Source organism: Bos indicus, chromosome 12, assembly GCF_029378745.1.
Source record: "Bos indicus isolate NIAB-ARS_2022 breed Sahiwal x Tharparkar chromosome 12, NIAB-ARS_B.indTharparkar_mat_pri_1.0, whole genome shotgun sequence".
Taxonomy (NCBI): domain Eukaryota; kingdom Metazoa; phylum Chordata; class Mammalia; order Artiodactyla; family Bovidae; genus Bos; species Bos indicus.
In genome coordinates this window covers 28,663,721-28,686,910 of record NC_091771.1, presented here as the reverse complement: position 1 = coordinate 28,686,910, position 23,190 = coordinate 28,663,721, and the positions used below count along the sequence as shown (strand labels likewise).

The following is a 23,190-nucleotide window of genomic DNA, read 5'->3' as shown; positions in this document are numbered from 1 at the left end:
CACACATTAGCCACAGAAGTGTAGGCTTGTTTGTTGCTTACATTACACTATGATGCATCAAAATAAAAAACATAGTAACATTTACCAAAGTTGACCATAAACCAGGCCATAAAGCAAGTCTCCACAAAGTTCAAATGATTGAAATGACACAGGCTGTATTCTCTAATCACAGTGACACTAAGCTAGTAATAGATAATAAAGATAGTTAAGACATACTCTTCCAGATACAGTGATTTAAAGAATACATAAAAATAGAAAGAAAAATATTTTTAACTGAAGAATAATGAAAACACTACTTACTAAACGTGTGGGTTGTAAATAAGGCCTTGCTTAGGATGAATCATATATTGGAAAGAAAAAATACTGAGGTCAGTCACCTAAGAATCCATTTCATGAAGTTAGAAAAAGCATATCACACTCAAAAAAAGCACACTGAAGCAAATAATAGAGATAAGAGTACAAATTAATTAAAGAGGAAAAATTACTAGAATGCACATTTAAATCAAAAACTTGAATTTGTTAAGACTAATAAAATTAGTAAATCCATGGGAAGTCTGATCAGAAAAGATAAGACATGTGTCAATCAACCTCAGAAATGTAAAGGGTCATTACTACAGATGCCACAGATGCTAAAAATAAGACAACATATAAACATCTTTGTGCCAATAAACTTGACATTCTAGATGAAATAGACAAGTGTCTGGAAAACACAGCACAAATGGAAAATCTGAATAGTCAGATAAGTAGCAAAGAAATTTAATCTATAAATGAGAGTGTTTTCACAAAGACAACTTTAGGACCAGTTGACGTTATGGATTAATTCAACACTTAAGAAACAGATTGCAAAGATTTAATACAAATCCTTAAGGAGAAAACATATAGAAAGGAAACACATCTGGATATATTTTATGAGACCCACATAACCTTCATACTAAAACGTGACAAGGATTTAATAATAAAGACAACTAAAAGGCAAATTCATTCTTGAACATAGTTATAGAAACTTTAAGCAAAATATTAAACAATTGAATTCAGTGTATGTTAAAAAGAGGATTCCTCATGATCAAGTTGGGATTATTCAAGAACTGCAAGATTGTTTTAATATTCAAATGTTCTTCAATTCATTTGTATATTAATTATATTAATAAAGTCTCAGGAAGGAAGTATCTTCTGATCATCTTAATAAGATGCAGAAAGAGCATTTAATAAAATTCTACATTCATTCATGAGGGCAATTCCTAATGAAACAAAGAAAAAAAAACTTAGTTTGATAAAGGGTATCTTTAAAAAAAAACACCTATAGTAAACATTGTACTAAACAGTGAATATTGAAAGTGTTATCTGAGGTTAGAATGACCCAGGAAGCCCACATTCACTACTTCCATCAACATTATACTAAAGATCATAGCCAATGGATTAGGGAAAAAAAAAAAAAAAAGATAGCAGGAGTAAAAAAGAAGAAACAGTTTGTACAGAAACAGGTGCACAGACTTAGAGAATGAATTTACAGTTACCAGTGGGGAAGAGTTACAGGGACGGATAGCTTGGGAGTTTGGGATTAACATGTATACACTGCTATCCTTAAAATAGATAACCAACAAGGACCTATAGTATAGCACAGGGAACTCTGCTCAATACTGTGTAATAACCTAAATGGGGAAAGAATTTGAGAAAGAATAGACACATATGTATGTGTACATGTGTCACCCTGCTGTACACCTGAAACTGACACAGCACTGTTACTGAACTGTGTGCCAATGTAAGATAAAAACGGGAAAAAGGAGTTTGTGGATTTAAATGTGAAAGCTGAAAAATTAAAGTTTCTAGAAAATAAAATAGGATAATTTAATCCCTGGAGTTAGGGAAAGATTTCTTAAACAAGATGCAAAAATTACTAACCATCAGGAAAGACTAGTTAATAACTTCTCTTCACCAAAAGACACCATTAAGAATGTAAGTAGGCTGGTTGTAGAGTAAAAGAAGATATTTGCAACATGGAACCAACAGAATTCTTATCTGGAATATATAAAGGACCTCTACAAATAAATAAGGTAAAGACACTCATAAAAAAAAAAAAAAGAACAAGAGAATTAAAGAAGCACTTTACAAAAGAGATTATCCAGTACATGCAATGTAAGACATATACAGAAATATTTAAAGCAGTATTACAAAGTCAAGAGCTAGAACAACCCAGATGTTCATCAGTAGTAGAATGAATAAATTGTGGAGCAATCATGAATTAGAATATTATGCAACAATGAAAACAAATAAATGTAGATGCCTTTTAAACATAAATTGAGTGAAAGACACAAAATTATATATATTACATATTAATACCATAATTCCATTTAGATAGAGTTCGAACAGCTCTGACTATTCAGTGGTGGTAGAAATCAGGATGCTGTGCTCAGTCGTGTCTGACTCTTTGTGACCCCATGGACTGTCAACCTCCAGGTCCTCTGTCCATGGAATTCTCCAGGCAAGAATATTGGAGCAAGTTGCCATTTTCTACTTTAGGGGATCTTCCCAACCAGGGGACTGAACCCATGTCTTTTGTGTTTCCTGAATTGGCAGGCAGATTCTTTACCACTACATCACTTGGAGAGCCCAGAAATCAGGAGAATGGTTATTCTTGAGGAGGGCTTCCCTGGTGGCTCAGATGGTAAAGAATCTGCCTGCAATGCAGGAGACCCGGGTTGGAAAGACCCCTTGGAGAAGGGAATGGCAACCCACTGCAGTATTCTTGCCTGGAGAATCCCATGCACAGAGGAGCCTGGAGGGCTACAGCCCATGAGGTCACTAAGAGTTGGACACGACTGAGCAACTTTCACTTTTACTTTCTTTTCCCAACTATGCACCAATAAAAAAAAATTTTTTTTAAGTAATTTTGATATACAGTAAAGTTCTGGGCCCATACCCTATAACATAAGAACAAACAAGTCATAATTTTTCCTTCTCCAATATTATTGCTATGGATGGGAGAATGAATAACTTCAGCAAGAAGTGGGAAAATGTTACTTTCTGAGGGGAAAATAGCCCCCAGACACCAGGCTTGTCCTGGATGAATGTAACCATCCAGTATTTAACAGTAGCTTCAAGAATCATCAGTTAATGATCCTGTTCTATTTAGCATGGTGATCTTTTCATATGAAAGTCTGATTAAAAAGTGTTTATTGATAGCATATTTCTTTCTCAAAGATTGTCAGCTAAGGTGTACACAGTGTATTTAGTAATCAAGCCTAATAAACATACTCCTCTGATCTTTTTCCGTAAAAGATTTTGTATGCATAAAGGCTTTCCTTTTATATATTTAATTTTTTAAACCAAATACATGTATTGTTCAAAAATATTTTAAACAAATATTTTCAAGTATTAAATATTTGCCAATGAAGTCTGTCACCTTTTCAGAGTTAAAAATAGAGAATGAGGTGGACCCTGTATGATTGACTGACAGTGACTCAAATTTAGTTTATACATTTCAATTTCCAGTTCCAATATTGCATCCTTTTAAAGACCTTTTTGTGGAATAAAAATTAATCAAGATGGATGTTCAGTCTTCACTTTCCTTTGGCCCAGTTTACATTCACTAAGCTCGATTGTTGTGTCTTTCCTAGAATAGTCTTTCATTAAACATGAGGGATTGCTTTTCTCCATGTATTCAGGTTCATCAACTTGGCTGTGAGGTTGTCGTCTTGCTACTGGAACTAAATCCTGACCAAATAAATCTTTTCAACTGGGCGATTGACCGATGCTACACTGGTTCCTACCAACTTGCGTCTGGTTGTTTCAAAGCCATAGCTACTGTGTGTGGAAGCAGGTATGGGTTCTTTAACTGGAAGCTACTGGTCACTGACAACTACAGATTAAGGTTGCTCTTCATCATATTGAGAACTGATTGAGAATTGAGAGCTGATGTTTTTGCAGATATCCAAGTGGAGTAAATCCTAAGGAAATAGAAATGGCCTATCCTTCCCCAGAAGATAGACTGTTCTAAGTTCACAGCTACATTGAGTTTTCATTCTACCAGGAGAATGGTTTGTAGTTCAAGCACCCTTCTTTTTTAGTAGCCTGGAAGTTTATAATGAAGTATTAGAGCAGGGTTTGAAAATGACCAAGATTTCATTTAAGGAATTTCTAGAAATATTTTTGACAAGTATGAACTATAAGCCCTGCAGCCATTTTGAGACCAAACTAAACTCAGGAAGCAACCTAAAAACATTAAATCTCTCTTGAACAAAAATTGAGAAAGGAAGAAGAGGGAAAAAAAAAACGTGTCTCCTGGGATTCCAGAGATTATGCTTTTAAAAAACACTGCCCTCGCTATGTAAATCAGTCATTCAGCAGAGTCGTTCATCTCTACAGTTTATTGAAGTAATTTCATAGCTAAGATGAAAGGGTTAATAAAGACTCCCAAGATTACAACAGCTCTTCCCAAGATAGAGCTTATTATGTATTACAAATGGAGAGAAGGCAGCCCACCTTTATTTTTGAAAGGACTCATATAGACTGTTAATTGTCCCTTTTAATTAAATACGGCATTTTAAATAGCTATCCTGAGCTACCAGATAAAGGGAATAAAAGTAAATTCATTTTAAATTCCAATCTTTTATGGTTCTAAATTAATAAGAACAATTTTAAAAGACATCTACTTTCAATAAACCTAAAATTAACATGCTATTTAAGGAGACAAGTTTCTCTTTAGTATTTTTCTTTTATGAAGATGGTAGATAACGTTTCATGTCTAAAGCATTCATCTTCCATAATCTTAGTAGTAAAATTTTTATTATACACAGATTTTAATTTCCATAAAAGTCATATCAGATGATAATCTAAACTGTCTGATTTTCCATTGGTTTATTTCTTGATGTTAGCAATACTAAATAAATGACATTTATCCTATAGGATATTAACAAAATAATATTTTTTTATAAAAGTCTCTTTCTCTGGAGAATTGTTTTATTTTCAGGTATTTCAACATTCTAAAAACAAATTTCTGCTCTTTGATTTTAAAGAACATATTTAGAATCTATGACTTGGATCATAAGTTCATCTGACAAAAGTAAGAGGAATAAAAGTTTCCTCTCTTTGCCGCCCTTCTCCCAGTGAACTTGGTTTGAACTGTCTTAGTCAAATTTATTTCATTGCATGGCCATCTCATAAAATATCACAGTGCATTCCTCTGAATAAATCTAGGGTTTTTTTAGGGAGCACAAATAAATGTTTTTATGAATTTAGCAATATAGTCTCAATTCCAGTAATATCCCAGTCACAAAAATATTAGGTTATAAAGCTCTCTATGTTTACAGTAGGTTTTGAAAGATAGCATCCTAAAATATTCTGGTTTCTTAAACAAATATTGCCTGTCAGCTTACACTCATGACACATCTATTCTGAGGGAAGGTTAGGGCCAGATGCTGCCATGGCTGTGACCTCTCTGCTAAGACAGTGACCAGCACTTGTCATTTCTCACCACAGGGATGTTCAGAATTTCAGAGTTCAGCTATGGCCTGAATTTGTTCTCTTTTCCCATAAATTGTCAGTCTTTGTAGTTTAGATAAGTCTCCAGATTTGTTTGAGCAACTCTGCACTTAGGTTTTCAGTATTTTTTTCAAAAGTACTTCTGATGTTTTAGACTTTGTCTTCTGCAAGTTTACTTCTAAAAAAAAAAAAAAAACACCCAAATCACTTATGAAATAATCTGTTCCTGAAAAGTTACACACAAACTAGATCATGTTTTAAATTCCTGAAAACAAGGTATCTGAACAGTAACTCCTACAAGACATACTCTAAAGCAAAGAATTCTTCCTGTAAGGTAATTACTTTATTTTAGTATATATATAATAATTACTATATATTATATATAATAATTACTTTATTTACAATATATGATCGAATATTGGCTGTATTTTTGTAGGAATATGACAATTTATAGGCAGATTCATATATTAAGGAACCACTTGTAATTGACTTTAAAATACCTAAAGGATTTAACATTTTAAAAATGTAGATTAAATTTTTCTGCCTTTAGAATTTTTACATAGCTAGTATATAAATCTTTATATTCGACAGCTGTGACAGTAGGAAAAAATGGTTCTCCGCATTCTTTTCAGTTCCTTTTATTTCTATAAATGTGTGTGTGTGTTGTGAGCTTGTTGGCCTCCAGTCAAAATTATAACTGTAAGTATAACTACAGTCTGACTCTGCTGACATTGAGAGATTTGGAAGTCAGAGTGGAACGTGAATAAGACCAGGGAAAGTGAAGATAAAAATAGAAAGTGATCATAAAACTGATAATATTAGTTTTGAAGGCTTTTTCATGATATGGTTCGTATTTGAGTAAAAGCTATTAAATGCAGCTCAGTACTATAATTTAGCACAAAAGACAATAGTTCACCTGACAGGCAGCATTAGTTCCAATAACTGTTTGGCTCCTGTGTGTGTTCTCATTAAGTTTTCCATAAATTCCATAAATTATATCACTTTAGAACAGATTAGGAAATTGAGAAAGAGACTAAATGGCTTTTCGAGGTTGTAAACCAAGGTAAATAATGTGCTCTCTATTAAAAGTAAGACCGCTTCCAATCACTGGCTTAATTCAGCAGAATTCTCTTCACATTTAATTAAATACTTAAGAATTCATTGTTTTCACTCTTATTCTCCAGAATACTCCTCAAATATATTTAATAGATGTTTTAGAAGTATATACAAGATCAAAGTTTTAATTTTTAAAGAATTCAGTTCAGTTCAGTTGCTCAGTCGTGTCTGACTCTTTGCAACCCCATGAATCGCAGCATGCCAGGCTTCCCTGTCCATCACCATCTCCCGGAGTTCATTCAAACTCATGTCCATCGAATCAGTGATGCCATCCAGCGATCTTATCCTCTGTCGTCCCCTTCTCCTCCTGATCCCAATCCCTCCCAGCATCAGGGTCTTTTCCAATGAGTCAACTCTTCGCATGAGGTTTAAAGAATTATGTTGGGTTTATTTTTGGAGGTGATTTTTATTGTCATTGTTGTTTATATGACTGTCTTGCCCTAACTATAAGTCTTTCCTAATTTAAATCAGGTACAGCAAACTTGAATTATTTTTTTTAATCAAGTTTTTAAAAATTTATTTATTTTAATTGGAAGATAATTACAATATTGTGATGGTTTTTGCCATCTATCAACATGAATAAGCCACAGATGTACATGTGCCCTCCCACCTCCCTCCCCATCCCATCCCTCTGGGTTGTCCCAGAGCACCGGCTTTGAGTGCCCTGCGTTATGTATCAAACTTGCTGGTCAGCTATTTTACATATGGTAATACACATGTTTCAATGCTACTCTCACATCATCCCACCCTCGCCTTCTCCCACAGAGTCCAAAAGTCTGTTCTTTACGTCTGTGTCTCCTTTGCTGCCTTGCGTGTAGGGTTGTCAATACCATCTTTCTAAATTCCATATATATGTGTTAATATAGTGTTTGTCTTTCTCTGTCTGACTTACTTCAAAACTTGAATTCTTAAAAGTAAATGCCCCACATTTCTTAAGAGAATAGCATCCATCTATTACCAAAGAAGACAGGGAAGCCTGTCTTTCAGGAATTCCAGTCGTCCTCCCTAACTGGTGATGTGTGGCCCCGTTTGGTTGTGTCACCTGGAGAATTTCGGCAGAGCACAGAGTTTGGGAATTTGGACTCTGGAAACATAATGTCTTGAGATTGAATTCTAGCTCTGTCTCTCATTAAGCTGTGTGATCTTGAACAACTTACTTCAAATGCTTACTCATTTGTGAAATATGAGTGGTAACAGGGTTAGGGTAAGGATCTTGACCAAAGGTCTAGCACATAGTAAGCACCCTGTAAACACTATTATTATTACTATGCTTATTCAACAGCTATTGGTGGCAAAGAGCTATAATGTAATCATATCAACTAGTAAAATCCATTTCTCTTTAGAAGAACTCAAAATTATCTTGTTTCATCAATTAATTCTAGATAAGCCAGAGCTAATGGGTATTTCTCAAATTCTTCAAAATTTCCTCTCTTTCAGATGGAAAAAAAAATCAGTTTTATTTCTTATTTACTTTCTGAACCACATCTACCTTCTGTATTTATTTTACCATTTTATTTTTACTCTGTATGATCATAGCTGTCTTTCTTTTATCCTTCCACTGTCTATGCTGAATAATTAAATACTGAAAATGTAAGATTCTGTTTCTAAGCCTATTTTAAATATCTAAGTACAGATGTTTTATTTGTACTCTTGCACTCATTGGACAGCTTTCTGATTTTTTCCTTCTCTGGGTTTCTTTAATTTTCTGTATCTGTATTGCTTCTTTCAGTGTGGTTCCCCTTCAATTCCATAACTCAGTTTTAAGCAGCTAATTGAATTCCCTGATTACATGGTTAAGGGCATAACGCTGCATAAGAGGGCAGCTTTGTCTACTCTTCTCCTGCCTTTAAATCCCCAGTGATCCCTAGTAGTTTCCAGTGTTTATTTATATAAAAATATATATGTATTAAGTCCCAGAATCAGAGACAGCAATGTACATAAGACATCTCTGCTACTGTAGGGCTCAGAAGAAAGTTACCTTTCTGTTTTCACAGAAAGTTCTGTTTCCAGATACTGCAGGTCGTAAGAATTCTAAATTAGACTGGTCATGAAATGACCTATTGTGGGGTGACTAGGAGGTGGACAGCACAGTGGATAAGTGTTTGAATTCTTGGGAGTCAAACAAATCTGGGATGGAATCCAGGCTCCACTCTTTCTCCCTGACCTTGAGTGAGAATTTAACATCTCTAAGCCTCACAGGCTTGTTGTGAAGATTAAGTCAGAAATCTTGGTAAAGGACTTGGTATGGTAACTCGCACAAAGTCAGCATGTCCTAACATAAACATTACCCACGGCTCATCCCCATCCTCACCACCATCATTTGGGCAGCTTTGCCCAGTTTCTCATCAACCTCGTGCATTTTTGTTCATTTAAAATTACAGTCCTAGAAAAGTAATCATGTTAGAGTGCTAATTGGTAAAACCACTTTGGACAGTAGTATAGCAGCAGTATCTACCAAAATTTTAAGTATGCCCTTGGACCCTGCACGACCTTGTCTAGAAATCTGTTCTAAAGAAATACTTGCCCATTTGGTGTTTGCGAAGTTATCATAGTGAAAAAAATGAAAATAACCTTTAAACATCTGTCAGTGTGTGTCCAAGGCTGGCTTTCCCAGGAAATAGAACCCTGCAGTGGAGATTTGAGTTCAGGAAATTTATTAGGGAATGTGCTTGGGATCAACGTCTGTGAGGAAGTGAGGGAGACAGGACCTGGTAGAGGAAAGAAACTTCAAGCAATCCCACGGGAAGCACTGCTGGGGAGCGTGCATGACCTTGGTCTAGTCGGTTCCCAGAGAAGGATTCAACCAGAGAGATCAGCCTCCAGCATGGTAGTGGGAGGATGGAGCACCTCTGACCTAAAGGGAGGTCTAGGCAGCACAGCATCCATGATAAGAGTGGTTATTTATGGTTTGTCCATAGTATGGAGCAGGGCTTCTCCAATGGCTCAGATGGTCAAGAATCTCCCTGCAGTGCAGGAGACCTGGGTTCGATCCCTAGGTCAGGAAGATCTCCTGGAGAAGGAAATGGCAACCCACTCCAGTATTCTTGCCTGGGAAATCCCATGGACAGAGCAGCCTGGCGGGCTACAGTCCATAGGGTCACAAAGAGTTGGACGAGACTGAGTGTCAGACCCTTGATACTGTGGAACCCTGTACAGCTGCTGAGAAAACTAGGGTGAGCCTCACTGTCCAGTGAAACGTGGACATGTAGGTAGTATAAGTACATTTAGGTTTAAAATCCTGTGTACTGGAGGGGTATTTTGACATGTATAATCTTTCAAGAAGCTATTCTCTATGCATAGAGTGCACCCCATGTTACCCCTTCCGTGGCCTTGCTAACAATCCCCCGTCTCCTGGTGCTTCAGGACTCAGTTTATTTGTTTCCTCCTCGGAAGAGTGTCTTCTAACCCCAAGTCTGATGTAGTGTCCCTTGTCAGGATTTTTGTATCATCTACAGACAATCCCAGGTTCCTCCTCATAACTAGACTGTATAGTTGTCTCCTTAACTCAACTGTGAGTTTCCTTTAAGAGAGGGCACCAGCCTGACTAACTTAATATCGTCAGTACTTTGCAGTTGTTTGATGTTTGGTGCTCAATACATTTAGACGGATCGAATAAAAATATTTTAAATTAGTGAGCTGCTGAGTTTAGACATATTGTCTTCTGTCTTTTCCTCTTGTTCTTGGTTTTCATCAAAAATCTATTAGCAATAGGTAGACTTATGTGTTCATTGAGCTGATTTGACAATATTCAGTTTTAACCTCAGAGCAGTTTCCCTTCACCTACTAATAAACAGCAGATGGGAACGGTGAAATGGGCTTGGGAATGTCCTTAGTAAGTGTGACTGAGGTCAGTGTGCCATCTAGAATTTTGAGAGGTAGTGATTTGTCAAGGTTACTAGACAGGCTATCGCATAAACTGTACTGTTTTGTTTTGTTTTAGGAACTATCCCTTTGACATAGTGACGCTGTTAAACCTTGTTCTGTTCAAGGCCTCTGACACCAACAGAGAGATTTATGAAATCTCCATGCAGCTCATGCAGGCACGTATCACTGACTGCAGAGAAACTTCCATCCCTGAACACAGAAAATGGAAGTGGTCGTTGATCACTGGATTGCTGTTTATTGATACACATTCATGTATTTCTGCATATCACTGGTGGATATGATGAGTGAGAAAATAATAATTATCTCTAAACTTAGGCAGTAACTGATGCTTTGCCTTTCATACAGTATTAAAATATGCATTCATTAGTTTTATTACAAGACTGTATTCAATATAAATACTCTTGAGATAACCAGCCAATGCTTTTTCATACTGTTTATAACTTGTATATTTCTTTTTTTTATTGTGGACACATGAGAATGGTATAATTTGAACAAGTCATAGTAGAAAACTGGTAACAATATTATCTCAGTTTTACAAATACGCATTTTTACATGTGTTTACACGAAGCTACTGTCCTACTTCTTTCTAGATCCTTGAAGCAAAGCTTTTTGTGTACTCGAAGAAAGTAGCCGAACAAAGACCCGGCAGTATCCTGTACGGGACACACGGCCCGCTGCCACCCCTCTACAGCGTGTCACTGGCCTTCTTGTCGTGCGAGCTGGCCAGGATGTACCCCGAGCTCACTCTTCCTCTCTTCTCAGGTACCGTGCAATAGTCAGTCATGGCATGTGTGATCCTTTCTGCCCTAAGTATTCTTACTCTGAAAATTCTAGTGTTATTGAGAGTCAAAATTATTGATAATACATTCGTCAATCAAAATTGCATTGGGCTAAGATCAGTTAGCCAAATGCCCAATGCCCAGTGGCAACACACTCCAGTGTCCTTGCCTGGAGAATCCCAGGGACGGAGGAGCCTGGTGGGCTGCCATCTATGGGGTCGCACAGAATCGGACACGACTGAAGAGACTTAGCAGCAGCAGCAAGTTCAGTTATCCCTGGAGTAGGAAATGACCACCTGCTCCAGTTCTCTTGCCTGGAAAATTCCATGGACAGAGGAACCTGGCGGACTTCAGTCCATGGGGTTACAAAGAGTTGGACACGACTGTGTGACTGAGCACGCATGCAAGTTCAGTTACATATAAAAGTAAATTGTAGAATACCCTTAAATATGAAAGAGTGTGTGTATCTAAAACCGTGTGGGTATAAACAAGCATAGCACAAATATGAGGATGCTTAGATGAGTCATAATCACTATGTATGTAAAACTTTCCCAAGAAATTAAATATGAGTGATATAACCTTATCCCCTGGAGGGGGAAATGGCACCCCACTCCAGTATTCTTGCCTGGGAAATCCCATGGATAGAGAATCCTGGTGGGCTACAGCCCATGGGGTCACAAAGAGTCAGGCACGACTGAGCATGTGCCCGCCCCCCCGCCCCCACACACACACACACAACTTCTCATACAAGTAATTGCTGTCAGTTGCTTTTTGGTGATGTTGATGGAATTTTGCATCTTGAATGTTGCTACATATATGATTTGTTGAGAGTTTGATTTAGGGCACAAATTTACAAGTAATCTTTGTGAATAATGTTTTGGAAAATCCATTTATTTGAGATAGGTTGGTCACATCCTTGCACTGTGCTTGAAACAGTAGGAGGACTCAAGAAAAACCTTTTTGATAAACTAATTTTCTTCTTGGAAAACTAACATTTATTTTTCTTCACTTTGACCAAGATTTGAGTGCTGCCTGTACGCCAGGCACTGTGCTTGGATCCTAGAAATACAGAGGCAAATAAAGCAGTCTCTCCCATCAAAGTTCATCGTCTAGTAATAGAGAAAAATGTACAAGCATATGATTGTGATACAGTGTAGCAATTTAAAAATTACACTCTGTATGAGATGCACATTGTGTGAGATGGAAGATCAAGAGGTCATCAATTATTGGGTCAAGAATATCAGGAAAGACTTCCCAGAGAAGTTGATGTCTGAGCTGCAGTTTGAAAGAAGAGTAGAAATTTGCAAAGCAGATAAGTAGTTGACATTGCAGTTGGCAAGTGGATTGGCATTACAGGCCAAGGAAATAGCATATGCATTGGCTTAGAGGTATAAGATAACTTGATGCATTTGCGAGATTATATAGGGGGTTTGGCTAATATAACATGCAGAGAAGGGGGAAAGTTTGAGATGGTTATGGACAGAGAGGCAGAAGTCAACCTTGGAAGGCCTTTATTGTGTTCCTAGGAGTTTGCAGGTCAGAGACTGACATTCAAGCAAGCTGCTTGGGTTTTGAAAGCCACTCATCAGTTTCAAACAAGAAGAGAGAGGGGTGAGATCAGAGTGAAGTTTTAGAAAGACTCTTCCTGTAGTGCAGTGAATGGATGACAGAACATCCCGTCTAGAGAGAGGAGAGCAGTTGAGAGACAATGACACCAGTCCAAGGAGGATGTGATGAGGACCTGAGCATGAGAGCAGAGGGGGAGACCAGAGTCAAGGGCTATGGGCAGAGCACACGGAGGAAATGCCTGGTGTGTTATCTGGAAGGTAGGGGAGTGGTAACCCCATCTGGAGAGCTGATTCGAGGAGAAGAGGAGGGTCCAGGCGAGGCAGAGATTATGAGCTCACACTCAGATCAGTTTGGGTTATCGGGTTCAGGTATCTGTTGGACACCCTTGTGTATAGAGGGAAAGCCCAGTGGTAGTAGCTCATGGAAGACCATTTAGGACAAAGCCACAGGAATAAATGAGGTCATGAATGGAGAGAGTACAGAGTGAAAGAAAAAACCTGGACCCCAACTTTTAAGGACCAGGCCAAGGAAGGGTGAGGGAGCAAAGAGGGAAGGGAGGCACGTTTATGGAAAGAGAACACCTAGATGGTGTGTTTCATGGAGACCTAGAGAAGACAGGACTTAGGTAGAGGGAGTGAGTGGTCCACAGCCTCCTACAGAATAGTGAGACCCTGGGGGATAAAGTCTGAAGATAACCCTATGAATTTCACAGTTCGTTGGTAACTGTCTATCATTTCCAGGGAGAAGTAGCAGCAGAAGCCAGACCTTAGGGGCTTGGCTGAGAAAGAAGCAATGAAAGAGAGGATGGGGCTTACGGTGAATGCAGTCAGAGGATGAGCTAGATTTGAGCTTGTTTCAAGGGAGAAGCTGGTAAGAGGAGAGAGTCTGACAATTGGAGAGAGAGAAGAGACATAGTTTAGCAGATTTGACAAGGAAAAAAGCTCATGTAATGAGTTGCAAGCAAGTTCAGCCTTAGTTTTTGTCAAGAATTGACCTTTTGGCTATTTCAACTTATGAGAAATAACTTTTATAAAATGGCATGGAAAAATAAGGAGATTATAATGGAATCCTAGCCTTTGTTTATACTGCCTTTACTATTAAAAACCCCGCGGTGAGATTTTTACTGCCTGTAGTTTCATATGACTTAATTCCTTGTAAGAAGCCAAGCCAGTTATTTAGGTCTTGCCCAAACAGCCAGAAAATGATTTAGCATCCCACTGACATTGTTTTACAGTGTATTTAATTCGTTTCTGGAGAGGTGAATGATGTCTGCATGTCACAGCATTTTTTTTTTTTTCTCTTTTCTCTTTAAAACATCTTTACAACTGATCTGGAAGCATAGGGTATCCCAAACAGAGATCCCTACCCTCTCGGACTTACGACTAACAGACAAGATGTAGTAAACAGCATCAATAAGGAAATTGCTTATAAATTGTATAAACATGAAATTTATAAATACAAACTTGTTTTACATAAATAAGTAATATGATAGAAGGCGATTACTGCTCCAAAAAGTCTGTAGATTTTTTATACCACTGTTGAAAGATGACCGTCTTACAATAGTTGTCCCTATGACTGGAAAGACTTATTTCTCTCCCAAGTCCCAGTGGTTTCTGTTGTTTAATCACTAAGTTGTGTTCGACTCTTTGGGACCCAACAGACTATAGTCCCCTAGGCTCCTCTGTCCGTGGGATTTCCCAGGCAAGAATACTGGAGTGGGGCGCCATTTCCTTCTCCAGGGGATCTTCCTGACCTGATGTGAAACTCACATCTCCTTTGTTTGCAGGCAAATTCTTTACCACTGAGCCACCAAGGAGCCTCCCCCTGCCCCAGTCTTTTCTAGCAGAGTTTAAATGGTTCTTTTGCCATCAAAGTGCCCCAGATCTTTATAAGCAGAATCATTTTCTTCCATCGAACCCCAAAGGACTCTGTGCCTCTGTTGCGTCATTCGTCACTTTCTACCTGGCCCCAGGGTTATCTGTAGACGCAGCTAGTCTCAGAGCTTCCTCCTCAGGAGAGGACCACATCTTTAATCTTTGCTGTCTCCATGGGGCCTGGATGAGCATTTTACGCCTAGAAAAGGTTCGGTATATTGGACTAAATAAGTGGTGTGCTTTTATAGGGATCTGAATATGTGTCATGAAAGTCCATAGTTTCAGTCATCACATCCATATAAGTTTGGACATTAAGTCAATTTTGAGATTTTGATCTGTGTGATATATAACAGCATAACATGTCTGACTTGTAGCACAGCATTAAATATACTCTTACTCTTCAAAATACAAGAGTTGTAATTTTAGGAAAAAGGCCAAATCAATTAAAGTCTCTGTTTCGAGGATACAGTGGCTCATCTCCTGGCATCTGTGTTGTTCTGTTGTGTAGCAGGCACGAGCTCTCTAAATGAGATTACATGCCATGCGGGATGGTAACAGATGCATTACGCCAAGCTTTCTAATGTCCCTTGGGATAAAACGAATTCTTCCGCAAATATTAGAAACAGGAGATGACTTCAGAGCTTGCAGCAGGTATATAAAGCTGTGCTTGTGTTTCTATAGAAAACTTACTCAGATTATAAAACGAAACGCTGCTGCCAGTGAAACAATGCAGAAATGCTATCAGAGGAAGTAATGGTGAGAAGACTGGCCATACACTTGTACCTTTTGCACTCATTTATTTCATAAGACACAGCACAGCATCAAGCACACACCTTCCACACAGTTGGCAGTTTTCTCGTGGACACCACAAATGGGACATCACACACTGGGTTTGTTCTTCCTGGAGGGTTGAAGCTTACTTTTTAACAACTCATGGCTCATGCAAGGCACTTTGTAAAATTTAGGTATAATGGAGAGAATAACAGTCATTATTATGATAATCCTAAGTAAGTGTTAGTCCCTCAGTCTTGTCTGACTCTTTGTGACCCCATGGACTGTATCCTGCCAGGCTCCTCCGTCCATGGAATTCTCCAGACAAGAGTACTGGAGTAGATAGCCATTCCCTTCTCTAGGGGATCTTCCTGACCCAGGGATCGAACCCGGGTCTCCTGCATTGCAGGCGGATTCTTTACTGTCCGAGCCACCAGGGAAACCCATAATAATCCTAACTGCTGTTTATTAAGAGCCTGCTGGATGACAGGCATATTGTGTCTTTTAATCTTCACAATCAACTAGTGTGGGACCTGATTGGCCCATTTTACAGATGAGGAAACTGAGGAACAGAGAACTCCAGTAACTAACCCATAGCCTCATGCAGCTAGTATGTGGACAAACTGGGATCTGGGCATATGTCCTTCTGATTCCTGTTTTGTCTGCTCCAACGTAGTACTTCCGCTACCTGTTCACCTTTTGGTTCAGTCTGATGAAATGACGTGGCTTGCGGTCTCTGCCGTTCTCTGCAGAGGTCAGCCAGCGCTTCCCCACAACGCATCCCAACGGGCGTCAGATCATGCTCACCTACCTGCTGCCCTGGCTGCACAACATCGAGCTGGTGGACAGCAGGCTGCTCCTCCCGGGGTCCAGCCCCAGCAGCCCCGAGGACGAAGCCAAGGACCGCGAGGGAGACGTGACGGCTTCTCAGGGGCTGAAAGGCAGTGGCTGGGGCTCCCCGGAGGCGACGTCCCTGGTGCTGAACAACCTCATGTACATGACGGCCAAGGTAAGCACTGAGGAGCTGCACCTTCTTCACGGGCTCCCGCGTCCCAGGAAACCCGGGGTAAATCAAACCCCAGGAAAGTGGTGCCTGCCATTAACAGTCCCAACAATAGGGTGTGGATGGTGGGGACGGTTGCACAAGTGTGAACGTGCTTCAGGCCACTGAACAGCCCACTTAAAAATGATTACAGTGGGTCACTTCATTATGTGTATTTTAGCACAGTTGTAATCGTGATCCCAGTTATCATCCTTATTATATGATCCTAGCATTTGAATCCAGAGAAGGCAATGGCACCCCACTCCAGTACTCTTGCCTGAAAAATCCCATGGAAGGAGGAGCCTGGTAGGCTGCAGTCCATGGGTTCGCTAAGAGTCGGACACAACTGAGCAACTTCACTTTCACTTTTCACTTACATGCATTTGGAGAAGGAAATGGCAACCCACTCCAGTGTTCTTGCCTGGAGAATCCCAGGGACGGGGAGCCTGATGGGCTGCCGTCTTTGGGGTTGCACAGAGTCGGATACGACTGAAGTGACTTAGCAGCAGCAGCATTTGAATCATCATGTGAATAAGTATTGTGCAGTAGTGAAGTGTGCATTATAAATTCTTGAAAAGTAGCATCTTTGTGATGTGTGGCCATTCTCCCCCTTCTTAACGATTTTGAGATGACTGTGACCCTTGAAATGACTTTTCATCAGACATTTTGCATCCTCACATTTTTCCCACGCATCTCCCGGGCCGGGTTTTATTTTGTCGGTTACAGTATGGGGATGAAGTTCCTGGACCGGAAATGGAAAATGCCTGGAATGCATTAGCCAACAACGAGAAGTGGAGCAACAACCTGCGGATCACCTTGCAGTTCCTGATCAGCCTGTGCGGGGTCAGCAGCGACACGCTCCTCCTGCCCTATGTGAGTGCCCCTCCAAGGCTGGGGTCCTTATTCTGTCGCTGGCTCCATCCACTATTGCAGGTCAGAATGTTATCATCGCACGAGTAGAATAGAGGTGTCAGATTTCGTCAGTCCCGCTCATCTCCTGTGAGCTTTCTAGATGGTACATAAAAGTTCCCTTCTGTCCCCTGCATTGCAAGCTAGCGTCCTCGTGGCATCTCTGTCATCCCCTTTGTAAGTCTTTGGACCCGGAAACTTTGAAATTAAGGAGTCCACATCCCAGGTGGCACTAGTGGTAAAGAACCCGCCTGCCAATACAGGAGACGTAAGAGACACGGGTTCGATCCCTGGGTGGGGAAGGAGGAGGGCATGGCAAGCCACTCCAGTATTCTTGCCTGGAGAATCCCAGGGACAGGGGAGCCTGGTGGGCTGCAGTCCATGCAGTCCCAAAGAGTGGAGTATGACTGAAGCGACTTAGCAGCAGTAGCATTCTTTTCGTAATTACCTAAATCTTTCTTCTAGAAACATTAGACCCATTATGTAAGAGAAACTAGGTAACACATTATATTATTATTAATAAAAATTGTTCTGTGTTTACATCCTGATGCTCTTAAAACAATAAATATGCAGAATATTCCAGTTTATCTCTTCAAAGATAGGTAATAAAAGAGAGAAACAAGCAACAGGAAAATCCTAGTGACACGCCCACCGTCCTGTCTGTAGTTAAAGGTGAGGTGATCAGTGAAATGCCTGCGTTGTGAAAACCCTGCACAGTTGGTGTCTTTGCTGGTTGTTTTTCTGAGAGGTTTCGTGCCTGCCTGCCCTGCTGTTCTGGGCCGTGTAAGCCTCATTGCCGCTGCTGAGCCTCAGGCTTGAGGGTTGCAGTAATGCAGAGATTTAATCCAGAGTTATTTTTAAAACTTAAACCATGCAAACAGCTCAAACTCGTCTGTTTCTCTGGTTGAAGGGAGTAACGGGAGACTGAGTTCCTTTTTAAATGAACACAGCTAGCAGTTTTTCTCCCATGGTTTGCATAAATAAAATACTTTCTCAAGATAAGACCTTAGATGGTAAGGTTTGTTTTGTTTTGTTTTTTTGGAAGATTTTTGTCTTTTTTGTGGACCATTTTTAAAGTCTGTATTGAATTTGTTAGAATGCTGCTTCTGTTTTATGTCTTGGATTTTTGGCCTCAAGGCATGTGGGTTCTTAGTTCCCTGCCCCCACTGGAAGGTGAAGTCTTAACCATGAGACTACCAGGGAGGCCCCCAGATGGCAAGTTTTAAGTTTAGATAGAAGTCGTCTTTAGCCCACAAGTTATCCCAAAAGTAGCTTTTGTAAACTCAGCCATGAGGGAAGGTAAGACTTTTAACAACCCCCTCCTGTCAGGTGTACATGTGAGAAAAGGTGACTTTTGTTTTTGTCTTTAGGTTGAAGATTGGCTTTTAAAAAAAAATGTATTTTCTATTGGAGTGTAGCCAGTTAACAGTATTGTGATAGTTTCAGGTGAACCGCGAAGGGACTCAGCCATGCATACACAGGTATCCATTCTCCGCCAGATGAAGACTCCCCTCCCATCCAGGCTGCCACATAACCCCGAGCAGAGTTCCACGTGCTCCGCAGTCGGTCCTTGTTGGTGATGCATTTTAAGCGTAGCAGTGTGTACATATCCATCCCAGCTCCCTAACTGTCCCTTCTTCCCATCCTTCCCCCTCCCCGCCCCCGCCGGGCAGCCGTAATCCAGACCCTTGGCTCGTCCTAGGAGAGAAGGACCGTGAGCGCTTCTGGGAGGTGTCGCAGTCATCAGAATGAACGGGCTACCACCTCTGCTGTCGACAACCTTGCATCCCCATGGGCTGCTCTGGGAAATATCCCTTGTGTTCCGTTTCTCGTCTCAGATCAAGAAGGTGGCCATCTACCTGTGCCGGAACAACACCATCCAGACCATGGAGGAGCTGCTGTTCGAGCTGCAGCAGACGGAGCCGGTGAACCCCATCGTCCAGCACTGCGACAACCCGCCCTTTTACCGCTTCACAGCCAGCAGCAAGGCCTCGGCGGCGGCTTCCGGTAGGGTCCGGGCAGCTGGGTGGATGCCTTGTCCCGCAACTCTGGGTTTTCCTTCATGTAGAGCATTGAAGGGGTATGAGTAGGTGCTTGCTGCTTATTCTTATTCCTACATATACTGGTATGGCCAAAAAGTTTGTCTGGGTTTTTCCATACCACCTTTTTTGGCCAACCCAATACATTCATCTAAGAGAAGGCTTAAGGATAGCAGAGACTCTTGGCGCCTTGTCTGATTAATGGAATGGTCTTGTAAGGATAACCAACAATCGAGAGCCCAGGACTCATATGCCACAGAGTTTTTTTGTTTTTTTTTTAATTAATTAATTTATTTTAATTGGAGGCTAAGAACTTTACAATATTGTAGTGGTTTTTGCCATACAGTGACGTGAATCAGCCATGGGTGTACATGTGTTCCCCATCCTGAACCCCCGTCCCACCTCCCTCCCCATCCCATCCCTCAGGGCTGTCCCAGCGCACCAGCCCTGAGCACCCTGTCTCATGCATCGAACCTGGACTGGAGATCTGTTTCACATATGATAATATACATTTTTATTTTAGACTGAGCTTACGGTGGACACTGTAGTCATGGAGGAATCTCACTTCTGGACCCTCCTTCTTGTATCTAATGGGATTCTCTTGGCCGATATTCTCCTAGGTTTGACTAAACTGCCCCCCTCCACCAGTGTTACCACTTTTCAGTTGGCCTCCCAGCATCATTGTATGAAATATATACCACCCTCCTCAAACTCCTTGGTGCTGTCTTCCCTTTGCTGCCCTTAACACCATGATTGCCTCCAAACCTGTCTCCTCTTTTGCCTTGGTCTCTTATGCCCTCTTTGTGCCCCAGACCCTGCTGCCTGAGCAGTGATCTCACAGAGACGTGGTGCCCTGGGGATTGGAAGCTCTAGGCATTTGGAATGTTCTAACATTCATTTCATAACTCCTGGAACCAGAAATGCTAGAGCCACTAACGGCAGGACTGGCCACTATAAATAAGCGCATTACCTAAGTAGCCAGGAAGAGAGGGTTTCAAGAATGTTGTAGCCTCACTTTGTAAGAGAGTTGAGGAATTTGGTTTGACTATAATAGATGTCTTGGATTCTTCGCTTCAGTGGTGTGGGCTTGGAAGGTTGTTCAGAGGGTCTGAGATTGTGCAGAAGATGCAAGGAATCTTTCAAACAGGGGATTTTACAGGAAATCCTTTCCTGGAATCACTTAAGACTTGAGCTTGACCCCCACGACAGGCATTTCTTTCTGAGCTGTTCTTTAATCTCATCTACAGGAACCACCTCCAGCAGCAATACAGTCGTTGCCGGCCAGGACAGTTTTCCAGACGCTGAGGAGAGCAAGATACTGAAAGAATCTGATGAGAGGTTGGTGCACAAATTTGGCTTAACATGCAGCTTAACTTTCAGCAATTGTCTATGCAAAGCATTAGTAACATTTGCACGGCTTCATAAATTTCACACACTCATACACAAATCCTTTCTTTTTTAGAAACACAGATTGACTTTCAGACTGCTCTGTGTATCCCTAAAGATAACCATTTCTTCCTGAGCAAAGCCAGAGCAGAGATTAAGAGGGATGTTGTTCTAGTGGCTGAAGCCTATTTACCCCCAGGCTTAATAACAACCACACCTTATTCTGCTCATGGGCACAGTCCATCTGGAGTTAGAGGGAATAGCCATGTGAAATTTGCAAACCTGGTTCTTAAATAATCCCTTAGAGTAGTCATCTTGAGATGAGTTCTATGACACATCACCGTTCTTCTTTTACCTTTAACCCTGTCACATCTTGGTTAACTAAGTGAAAGTGAAGTCGCTCAGTCGTGTCTGACTCTTTGCGACCCGTGGACTGTAGCCCACCAGGCTCCTCCGTCCATGGGATTCTCCAGGCAAGAGTACTGGAGTGGGGTGCCATTTCCTTCTCCAAGGGATCTTCCCGACCCAGCCATTGAACTCAGGTCTCCCGCATTCCAGGCAGACGCTTTAACCTGTGAGCCACCAGGGAAACCTGGTTAACTAAGAACACTGTCTGAAAGAAACCTTCATGTCCTTCCCCTTAGTTCTTTAACAGTAGTATTTCTCTTATTCATATTTCTGCTTTCACATTGCCCAGGAACTATTCATAAGTAAGCACCATATGGATCACTGTTTACTGCAGTTGAATGTGAAGAGCAGAGAGACAAACCAAAAGAGATAAACAGGCCTTAAATCTGAAAATAAAAATTAAGATGATTCTCATGATGTTGAAAACTTATAAGGCTAAGTGTTTTCTAGTAAAAAGTAATGGGGCACCCTTTCACTTAAATTAATAAAAAAAAATGAGGTACAGATTCATACTGAAGAAAATTTAGTGGATCACATAATGAAAGTAATGCATTTAGCTTTAAAAGCCCCTGGATGCTTTGTGATTTCATCGTGTGCATGAGAACCCATCAGGGGCTACAGGTGGAAGTTTTCTGACCCAGGGCTAGGGTTCTGAAAGTTCTTTCTCTAAGTCAGCCACAGCAAATTCCTCAACATGCTGATTACTGGCTGACTGCACTGCCTTAAGGCAAAATGCTCATCGTCTGAGTTTCCCTTCAGATCAAAGGGAATTCACATGTTATTTTTTCATCTGTATTTGCTGCTACCTTCTTTGGAAAACTCCCTAATGGTAAAAAGAAAAAAAAAATCACATATTTCTCTAAAGATATTTCTGTATTCTGGTGGGAGTAAAACATTCTTTATCATTCATTGTATAGTCTGAATTTTTCATCTTAATTATACTAAGGGTAGAAAGGTGATATATTTCCATATATTATCATCTCATTTAAAAGACCCCTTTAGGACCAGAGTCATGGGTGTCCTGCCTCAATCTTTAGTGCTGGCCTTTAAAATGAAGAAGCCAGTTATCACTATAACATTGCAACCAGATAATATCTGAAAGAGGCTTTCTTGTTTATCTCCTGCTTTCCTGCTTTATCACTGTATCCTATTGGCCACTGGGAAGCCCAATGCTACCTACATAGTCATGCATATCTAATTCCTTCATACTGACTATATCTGTGTATCTACCTGTAGGTAGATGAATTGATTATATATATGATCACACCTACATGAATATTTTATCACACAGAATACTGTTGTTACATTAACCCTGTATTTCACCTGTACTATTTCTCTAATATAGTCTGTCTTGTCTTTGATGGTGGACTGTGCTCTCAGCCTAAAGCATCTTTATTTTTCTTTGCAGTCTACTTATCACCTTCCTCCCTGTGAGCCTTGTCATGCTGATTTATGGGTACTTGTACACACGTTTGTGTCTCAACCATTACCTTTTCATTCTTAGAAATCAGAGATTATATGGCTCTTAGACATATTTCTATCCTTAATGATTACCCTACTGTGCTGCACATAGTAATCATGTTTTAAAACGTTTATTCAGCATATAAATGAAAATTGGAGAAACGTCACAGCCCTAGAGGTAGATAAGCTGTCCAAACAGCTTCCAGCCCCTTTCTCCCTCCTGCTTGCTGACCCCATTACAGAAGACAGTTATTTACCCTGTTCTTTTCAGTCCTTCTAGACAAAGAGTCTACAGAGATGGTATTGGTCAGAGATACTGATGGTCTGGCTCCGCTGTGACTCAGTTTCTGGGAATACCAGTCGCCTGATTGCACTGTTGAGCTCCAGGGGGCACCATGGACTTGTACAAAGCCACTGTCCTGATGCAGGTTCTTTACAGCTGACGTGACTGAGCAGCAGCAGCAGTGGCTCTT

General features: G+C 40.4%; 1 protein-coding gene across 8 annotated transcripts in view; it reads left to right on the top strand.

The window, feature by feature from the left end:
- The window catches only part of FRY (FRY microtubule binding protein), a 329,636-nt gene that overhangs the window by 239,102 nt on the left and 67,344 nt on the right, over positions 1-23,190 (top strand). For all 8 annotated transcript variants that reach the window (XM_070800572.1, XM_070800573.1, XM_019971430.2 and 5 more), the window contains 7 exons: positions 3,663-3,817; positions 10,535-10,634; positions 11,070-11,241; positions 16,225-16,481; positions 17,241-17,387; positions 19,262-19,430; positions 20,710-20,800. In XM_070800572.1, coding sequence (XP_070656673.1) covers positions 3,663-3,817; positions 10,535-10,634; positions 11,070-11,241; positions 16,225-16,481; positions 17,241-17,387; positions 19,262-19,430; positions 20,710-20,800 — 1,091 coding nt within the window. The remainder of the gene's footprint in view (positions 1-3,662; positions 3,818-10,534; positions 10,635-11,069; positions 11,242-16,224; positions 16,482-17,240; positions 17,388-19,261; positions 19,431-20,709; positions 20,801-23,190) is intronic.